The 9,758-nt window shown below is 48.5% G+C and overlaps 1 protein-coding gene across 1 annotated transcript; it reads left to right on the forward strand.

Annotated features, from left to right (window-relative positions):
* The first annotated feature begins 1,268 nt into the window (after nt 1-1,268).
* On the forward strand, nt 1,269-2,753 carry MAGEH1 (MAGE family member H1). The gene has a single exon (XM_062183450.1). The coding sequence runs from the start codon at nt 1,561-1,563 to the stop codon at nt 2,218-2,220; it is 660 nt and encodes a 219-aa protein (XP_062039434.1). The 5' UTR covers nt 1,269-1,560; the 3' UTR covers nt 2,221-2,753.
* Nucleotides 2,754-9,758: the final 7,005 nt, after the last annotated feature.

The raw sequence follows: 9,758 nt of genomic DNA on the forward strand, positions 1-9,758 counted from the left end.
TAAGACTAGAACCGCCACCCATATGGGATGCCAGCAACTCAGGCCAGGGCTTTAACCCACTGTGTCACAGCGCCAGCCCCTCGACATGCATTTATTAAATGCTACTGTTACACAATGTTTGAAACATCTTGAAAGACAAAGTATCTGCTTATTATTTAATAAAAGTTTTCATTTACAGTTTCATTTAAATTGCAAAATCCTATGACATCAGAGCAAGCATTGAATGGACCCCACTATAGAGAGGAGAAAACTGGCTCAGAGTAACATGAATGAACTAAGAGATAGAGTGTTAGCTACAGAGCCTCCCTCAGAGGAGTGAAAAATGGACTTTTGGACAAACCAAGACAAGCATCAGGGAGGAAGATGCCTGTGAGTAGGCAGATGGAATTTTGGTGGTTGGGGAAGGAAGGGAAGGGCTGTACAGGCAACCAGAGGAACCAGTGAGCAAAGCAAGGAGTGGGTACAGTCCAGAGTGTGCTCTGGAAGGGTCAAAACAAATAAAGCACACACAGGTACCCTGGAGCCTAAAAACCTGGAATGAAACTGCACTGCTCCACCTCCTCCCCACCCCCACTTCCCTACACTAGTTTCTAAAGCCCTCCTTCAATGGTCACCCTTGAAAGGCCTTTCTGCCTCTCCATCCCCATGGCAACAGCCTTAAGGCTCACTTTCATTCCCCTGGCTTCTCATTCTAATTGCTTCCTATGTGGTCACCAGGAGAAAGCCTGCTGCTCTGTGAGGCTACACAAATGCAGGTCTGATCCTGTCACTGCCCTGCCAAATAACCCCGTGAATATACATCTTCAAGGCTCTGCACCTCTTGCGTTCCCATCTCATCCCATCCCCCTGCACTTGGGCCTTAAGAAGATTACGCAGGTCCTAGATAGGCCCAGTTAACTGGTATACACATAAACTTCTGAGGACAGGACGAGTGAGTGAATACGCTGCGCAAAGCAGTGCAGAAAACAGCGCTGGGGCAGCGGATTCCTGGCAGGAACACACTCTCCACCCATCTCCCACCCCACCCCCTCCACCTAGCTGGCCTTCCTTGAGGGGAGTAGAATCACACTCTTTCCCAATACCCGCGAGCTAATCTAGGAGAGTCTGTACCAGACTGAAGAATACCGAAACCCGTGCTATTCTTTTCTCTCGAGTATAGCCCAGCGCCCACCAATCCCTGGCCATCTTTTCTACCCTTGTCCCACCCCTGCCCTGCCCTGCCCTTTTTCCTATCTGCCAGCGGAAGTCCCTGCGGAGGACCGGCCCACTTCCTCTTTGGTGTTTGGCGTGTGCGTGGCAGGAGAGGCAGACGATTTTGCTAAGCTTTCTCCCGCGCTTCTAGCTGCAGCAAGTGCCCGGAGATTCGGAGATTCCTTCGCGTAAGTCCGCTTGCATGGGAAGGAGCTTCATCGCTGAGAGGCGCTCTTTTGATGTGGTAAAGACTCCGTTACCCTAGATCTTTTCAGTGGCGGCTCCTTCTTAAGGTAGAGATATTTGCTTTCTTCAGAGGCTACAGGCATCCCTCGGACTGCCATAGGCTTTGAGCACCTAGCAGGAGACATGCCTCGAGGACGAAAGAGTCGGCGCCGCCGTAACGCAAGGGCTGCAGAAGAGAACCGGAACAATCGCAAGATCCAGGCCTCAGAGGCCTCTGAAACCCCCATGGCCGTGTCTGTGGTCCTGAGCACCCCCGAAGACGATCGGAGCAGCCCAGAGGAAGACCCAAGCCCCCCGGAGGAGGCCCCTATCATCCCTGAACAAGCCTCGAGCACTGCTCAAGCTCAAAAGCCCTCGGTAACTCGGAGCAATTTTCAGGGCACCAAGAAAAGTCTTCTGATGTCCATATTAGCCCTCATCTTCATCATGGGCAACAGCGCCAAAGAAGCTTTGGTCTGGAAAGTGCTGGGGAAGTTAGGCATGCAGCCTGGGCGGCAACACAGCATCTTTGGAGATCCAAAAAAGGTCGTCACAGAAGAGTTTGTGCGCAGAGGGTACCTGATTTATAAGCCAGTGCCCCGCAGCAGTCCTGTGGAGTATGAGTTCTTCTGGGGCCCTCGAGCACATGTGGAGTCCAGCAAGCTGAAAGTTATGCATTTTGTGGCAAGAGTTCGTAACCGATGCTCCAAGGACTGGCCATGTAATTATGACTGGGATTCAGATGATGATGCAGAAGTTGAAGCAATCCTCAATTCAGGTGCTAGGGGTTACTCCACCCACTAGAGAAATCTGAAGCAGACCCTTGGAGGAGGAAAATAGAGCAAAGGTACCCCACAGATTAGGTGGCCTGGGTCTTGAGATGAAAATGAGGTGGAGGGAGGGCACTGTTGAGCATTTGTGGTAAGTGCTAATTGTTTAATGGCAAAATAGAGGCATTACTTTGGATGTTGTAAAACTGTATTCATTTTATAATCCTATTGATTAAGGATCACAATATGCTGAAATATAAAAATGAAGAGGTTTCTTTGTCATTGAGATTTATTGGAACAGTTTTGCTAACATTAAAAAATGAAGTCATTCCATCACATTTTGTGATCTGGCACAAAATTGTTAGCACTGAAATAAGTTTTTAGAAAGCTTGAAATAGCACGTAAAATGTGGGGAAAGTATGGGGAATTGTTCATATTTGACCTTTTTGAAACCCTTTGTGTCTGCTGTTGTGTAAGGAAACAGACATTTTCCATGACTTTGCTTAGTTCTTGTAAAATATACAGAAGAAAATAAAAATATAATGACTAGTACCCTTTCTTCACTTATTGACCACCTGTTATTTGTGGTATCAGTTTAAGATCTGGACAGATTCCATAAAAACCAACAGTTCCAAACAATGCTTCACATTGTGTAGGGGAGAAAACACGTGAACCAGGCTGGACCTTTCCTCAGCATGGGGTTCAAGGAAAATATGGAGTAGTTTATATGTCCTATTAGAGGGGAAGAAACAGTAAAGAGGGAATCACAGAGTCTATAAATGAGCTGGAGAATATTGAAAGGGGCATCAACAGTGTAAAAGAAAATTTTTTTCTATTAGATACTATGTTGCATACTTACTTTGGCAGAGGGGATACTGACAGAGGTTAGGGGACATTAATAGGATACTGGGGAAATAAAAAATATCCTTAATCATCAAGAGAAGAAAGGGAAAATGATGTAATGAACCTAGCAAATAGAGTACATCAGAATTATAAAAGATGTGACTGTCAGAAAATTGATGAGGTGCTAACAATCTGAGGTCAGAAAGTAATATCAGACACGAGGAGGAAGTAAATGAAACAGCATGAATATCTGGTAATTAACATGGTCTTCACTGTGCTATTAAGGTTAGGTCAGGGGGAAAGTAGAGACCAAGAAATGTGGCAAGGGAAGAGGTCAGCGGGGCCAGAGCCTAAAAGAATAGGGGTTATGGATGACTTTGAAGAAATGATCACAAAAATATTTGCAACTGATAGTAACCCTGGATCAAAGGGGAGAAGGCCTCTAAAAATCCAGAGCTTCTAGGATCTTGAATGAAGCCAGAGAGAAGATGCTACCTGTGGCACATCTGAAGGGTAAGCTTGCACATCTCTCAAGAACTCTGGCTTGTTACAGTATACACGTTGATTAGAGGGGTGTGTGTGTGTGTATGTGTTTGTGCGGGACACATAGCATTAGCATTCTCGCTACTGTTACTTACTCTCTCCTGCAACAGGAATAGTACGTCCAGGGGGCTCCCTGGCATGGTAGCCCATGGTGACTAAGTCCTATGGGATCAGGTTTTTTTCCCACCCCTAGGGATTTCCACACTCTTACATCATGACAGCAAGGATCTCAATGCCCTTTTCCTCCACTCATCACTGGGGCTTCTGAGTCCTGCCGCTTACCAGGTAGCCCATCTGGAGATGTGGGAGCCATCCCACACATTCTCCTCAGCTATGGTTAAAGAATATGCATAAGAAGCCCTAGCCACCCTGGAAGGATAGCAGCACATTGACCACAAGAGCCAGACATGATAACTGAGATAACTGCCCCAGTAAGGAGCACTAAGGACAGGTGCTTAACACAGCCTTGTGGTTAGTGGCTGTCAATCACAAAAGTGGCCAAGCTATTTAGTTCCTTCCTTACCTGAGGTCTTGCCCTGCTTCCAGCCATATGCAAAGTAAAGTGACTGGGTACGGGGTAAGCTAGAAATGCCTCTGTGGCAAAGGCCTAGGGACCCACAGTCATCAGCCTGCAGACCAAGTAGTCTTCCAACACAAGGAGTAACTAGGACCCCTCAGCAGCTCCAAATTCACTCAAGAAAATACCAAGGGCCTCCTACAATTCAGGCAGTGTGGTAAAAACCTGGGCTGCAGAAACCTCATGCCCTGGAGGGCACATACTTGTCCACACCTTCTCCAGAGGTAGACAAGGAGGGAATCTGAGGTTGAGGTTACTGGGTGATGTTCCTGCCTAAAGTCACAGAGGTGGCAAACGGACAGAATCTATGCAAGACCCCATGTCTTTTCCTGGTACATGCAGGGTGCCTTCAGCACGTCTAGCCTCTTGCTTATTTGAGCCTGCCCAAGGGCTTCCAAGGGCTCCCAAGGGCTCTGTCTTGCGCAAAATCAGATGAAATCCTTGGGGGAGGTCTCTGTAAATACAACTGCAGCCCCAATCCTTTTTGTGAGGATGCCAGGTGAAATCTTCCTCCTTTTACAGAGGGGGCTCACAGGAGTCAGCTGGCTTTAGAACAGCCAGCTGGAAAGTGCAGGAGCCACAGAGCCAGGTTGCTTGAGTACCTTGCTTGGACCAGTGGCTGGCCCCATCCCCTCTCTGCCAGGGCAGAATAATTATCATATTTATCGCCCATTTGACAAGAAGAGCCAGCCACCTGAGGGGAAGACTTAATATCCTTCCCAATCCGGTCTGAATCAATCCTGTCTTGGCTCAAGTGGAGGCTGGGAGGGATAATATCCAGTTGCCTACTATGCTTCTTAGTGACTGTGAATCAGGAAGCCTACTAGCAATGCCCCAGCCTAAAGGGAGAAAGACAGGGAGTATACCTCCAGCTGCTCTGTGAAAGAGCTGACTGCAGGAATCCTGAAGGCCTGCCACAGGAGGCTCCCCAGGGGACTGGGAAACAAAGGATCAGGTGACCTGCCCTAACTCAAGGAAGGAGAAATCCCAGAGCCAGGTTAATTCCCCTGCGGCCTGGAGGGGCAGTGTGCCCAACACATCCCTAGGACTGCAAGGAGTTAATCTGCTTTTGATTAGGTAAACACAGGGCGGGATTTCCTGTGGCTGTGAAAGGAATGACAGGGCTGAGGGAGAGGCAGAGAGTGGGGCTTCTGGAGGCTGGTGAGTGAAAGGGAATACTTCTTGTGACATTTGCATAATTTCTTTGATGTTGAGCTGGGTCCACAAGGGGCACCAAGCTGTGTACCTCTGACACCTAAGCAGGCCCCACCCCAGCAGAGGTTCCACAAAGTGATCAAGAAAGCTGCAGTTTTAGTTGCAAGGATGCCTAGGATGCTCGACGGAGTTTCTGGGTCCTAGAACACTCCATTCGTATAAAGGACTCGGCGGTAGAAAGCTCAAAACTCGACAAGACTTAAGAAGATAGCAGCTGGCATTTGCTGAGTGCCTGAATTGTGCCAGGCTCCTTGGTGGCTGTTTTCATGCATTGCCTATAACTTTTGCAACAACTCTGCAAGGAAGATGCCACCAGGCCAAGTTTCCAGAGGAGGAAAGTCAGGGCCACTGCCACTTCCCGCAAGCCAGTTGCAAAGATCACCTGGCTGGTCAATGGTCTCTGTGCCTTTGTAACTAGGCCCAGTTATGGGCCCAGGCCCACACTTCTATACGACAAGGACAGACTTCTGCACTGGGAAAACTGGGGCTCCATCCAACCTTGGGAAAGCCCTCTGTGTCAAGCTCAACCCCAGTCTAGCATGATGATAATAACATGCTGGAATGGGGGAAGGAGATGTGCATGCAGAGTTGGATACCTACATATCCGTGGCCTCACTGCTGTGCATCTTGTAGGCGTTGCATGTGTGTTTCCCTCCAGGACAAGTGTGTGTTTCCTATCACGACATATTCCTCAGAAACTTCACTGTGCTACACCCTCCATCACTCCTGATACCCTAGGTCCTGGCCTTCCCTCAGAGGACCAAGCAAAGCACAAGTTTCCAGGGCCTGTATCGTTGCTCACTGATGCTGCTTGTACCTGAGTGAGTACCATAGGCTGGCAGTCCTCTACCCTTTGTTAAAGCTTCATTTATCATTTATTTGAAGTGCAGAGCTACAGGGACAGGAGGAGAGACAAAGAGAGACATCGTCCATCTTCTGGCTCACTCCTCAAATGGCTGCAAGGGCCAGAGCTGGGCCAAGCACCAGTCAGGAGGCTAGAATTCCATCTATGTCTTCCACAAGTGTGGCAGGGGCCCAAACACTTTGTCCACTTTCCACTGCATTTCTCTGCACATTAACAGGGAACTAGATTGGAAGTAAAGCATCCTGGACTTGAGCTGGTGCTCCTATGACATGCCAGTGTCAAAGGTGATAGCTTAACCCCCTGTGCTACAACACTAGCCTACAACCTCTACCACTGAGCAGAGCAACTGGGTAAGAAACCAGGATTGAAAATTGCACGTGTCTTGTGGCCAGCATCGTGTGTTCAAGTCCCAGCTGCCCTACTTCTGATCCAGTTCCCAGCTAATGTGCCCAGGAAAGCAGTGGAAGGTTTCCCAAGTGCTTAGGCCTCTGCCACCCATGTGGGAGACCTGGATGGAGTTCCAAGCACCTGGGTTGGGCCTGGCCCAGCCCTGGCCATTTTGGGCACTTATTTATTATGTAAGTCATGGTTCCACTTCCCCGAGATACATAGGTGAGCAAATCACAAGCTGCCCTGCCCTGGTGCCTGGTATATATTTCATAGCAAGGAAAAAGAAACTCATCGTTTTAAAGATTTTTTATTTGAAAGACAGAGTAATATAGAGAGGGAGGAAGCAAGGGAGGGAGGGAGGGAGAGAGAGAGAGAGAAAGATAAAAAAGAGAGAGAGAGAGAGAGAGAAAGAGAGAGAGAGAGAGATTCTTCTTCATCCACTGGTTGACTGTCCAAATGGCTGCAAAGGTAGGGACAGGGCAAGGGCCAAGCCATGAGGAGGATCACAGGACACCATCCAAATCTGCCACTTGGGTCGCAGGCAAGCAAGTACTTGACCCTTCTGCTGCTGCTTTCCCAGTCGCATTAGCACGGAGCTGGGTCAGAAGTGGTTCAGGATGCCAATGGGTCTCAGGGGATGCCAGCATAGCAGGTGTTGGCTTAAAGTCCCTTGCCAAAATGATGGCCACAGAAAATCACAACTTCACCTTTTAAAATAACTGACTATATGGTAAGGTAGGAGGAGGCACTCTGTTTTTTTGTGGGGATACTGTGGATGATTAAGCTAGCACAAAAGAGGGAGAGGGAGACACTGAATGAAAAACTGAAGTGGTAAGGAGTATGCCTTTGAAGACTGGGCAAGAGGGCAGAGGGAACTTATATAATGGAGGGGAAGATCTTTCAAACGGAGTGTCATTTTAGTGGTCTCTGGATCGAGTAGATGTTAGCTAGGCATTCTGGCCCCTTGAGCTCCTCACGTTGTGGCCAGGCATCTGCCTGTTTGTTGAGGCTCCACATCTGTTGAGCATCTTTCATGAGATCCAGGAGCAGCACAGTGCCTCTTGCCCACATTTTATACTCCACACAACCGGTTAGGCCGGTTACATCATGATCCCCCTGTTACAAGTCAGAGATAAACTGCACAGAGATTAGATGGACTGGTCAAGGCCAATGAGCTAAAATCTGAAACAGTGATGCTGTGAGCACAAGCAATCTGCCACTCAAGGCAGTCTTATAACCAGAAGCCCAGAGCTACTGGCAAGGCACAGTGTGGGACTGCTCTTGCTGCCCCAGTAGCAGTAAAAATCCTATTCACTAGACCACAGCAACTTGCAATGACAACACAGAAACCAAAGACAACCTCATGTCTGGGCAGCTGTCTCAGGTTCGCATATGACACTGCCGCTCCAGGACAGGAGCCCTGTTCTGAATTGATGCTGATAGGGTGGGCCTGCCTGAGATCTCAAACTCTTCTGAAGCCTGGCCCGACTCCAAATGGAACAGACACCCCAGCACCACAGACTGACCCTCGGGCCACATTTTGAACTTCCTTGCTGCTTGCGCACCTGTTGCCTGATCAAGCCAGCACAGTAGGAAAACCCTAGGAATATGCACAACCCATACCAAGCTTAAAAGCCACATGTTGGACTGCCCACACACACACATACACACATAGGTACAAATATACATGCGATCTCAAGGTCTTTTTTCTCAATAGGACTTTGTGCCTATGTCTTTTATAGGTGTGTGCATGAGCATGTGTGTGTGTGTGTGTGTGTGTTGGTTTCTACAGCATTTAATCATGGGCTTCAGGGTCCTGACCCATCCGCGAGCAAAATAACCTTTTTATTTTTCTGAGCCAGTTTGTAGGAGGTCACCTTCCAGGACAAGAAAGGGAGAGAAGAGCAAGAGTATCCTTTGGGCCACCAGTGTCCCAAATTTGGTGGGGAGCTTGTTTGATAGCTGACCTTCCCAAAGCAGACACCCACCTCATGTCCAATACAGTAGCCTCGACCCCTAAAGACCAACAAAGGCCTTTGTGTGAGACCTCCCCGCACTTCCATTTAGCATGTCTGTCCTCTGATTACCCTTCAAATATTGCTTCAGTTAAGATGATTCAATGTCCCACCCCCCACCTCTGACTGGTTTCATAGAGCAACTCCTTCCTGCTGCAGTGACTACCACACAGCCTGCTGACTGGTCTGAGCTATTCCTGACCCAATTCTTGCTGGGCACTGGAGAGCAGCCTCCAGGAGTGGGTTATAGGCACTTTTGAAGCCCTTCATTGTCATTGAAAATTTGATGTAAGCTGTGCAAGTTGAGTGGAGGCATGCTGTTCACAAACTCAGCGTGTCTGCTCACTCAGTAGTTTGGAAGTCTAGTCTAAGTCGCCTAACTTGATCACCCTTAGTTGACACCTCCAGAAACATGAAGAATATCACCTGCCTTCTAAACATGGTGTCGAGCATATATCAGTTGATTGTCACAAGTGCCTAGACATGTAGTTTTTAAGCTATCTCTGGGGAAAAATGACCCCTCTCCCAGCCACACATCAGTCACGGGTGGATCCACACATTTTTATTTATTTAAAAGAGTTACATAGGGGGGAGGGTGAGAGGGGGGGAAGGGTCTTCCATCCGATGGTTCACTCCCCAATTGGCCGCAATGGCCTGAGCTGTGCTGAACCGAAGCCAGGAGCCAGGAGCTTCCTCCGGGTCTCCTACACGGGTGCAGGGGTCCAAGGACTTGGGCCATCTTGTACTGCTTTCCCAGGCCATAGCAGAGAGCTGGATCGGAAGTGGAGCAGCCAGGTCTTGAACTGGCGCCCATATGGGATGCCAGCGCTTCAGGCCAGTGTGTTAACCCGCTGCACCATAGCGCCGGCCCCGATCCACACATTTTTATAACACAGGAAAATGCATTAGTAGAAAGAAGACAGATGGCAAAGACAAACAAAACACATGCCATGATTTCTTTTTAACATCAGCACAACTCTCACCAAAACATTTGGATCTTCCTAAACACAAACCCTCAATTCCTGCACTTAATGCAGGTTAAGTGGCAAAGCTTTGCAAAGCACCACAAGTCCACAGATGGAATTTTCAGCAGCACTGCTCTGGCACACTGCCTGGCCCATCAC

Source organism: Lepus europaeus, chromosome X (genome assembly GCF_033115175.1).
Source record: "Lepus europaeus isolate LE1 chromosome X, mLepTim1.pri, whole genome shotgun sequence".
NCBI classification, from domain to species: Eukaryota; Metazoa; Chordata; class Mammalia; order Lagomorpha; family Leporidae; genus Lepus; species Lepus europaeus.

Bases quoted from the DNA above. Each gene is read 5' to 3' on its own strand.
- MAGEH1 (XM_062183450.1), top strand. From the start codon at position 1,561: ATGCCTCGAGGACGAAAGAGTCGGCGCCGCCGTAACGCAAGGGCTGCA.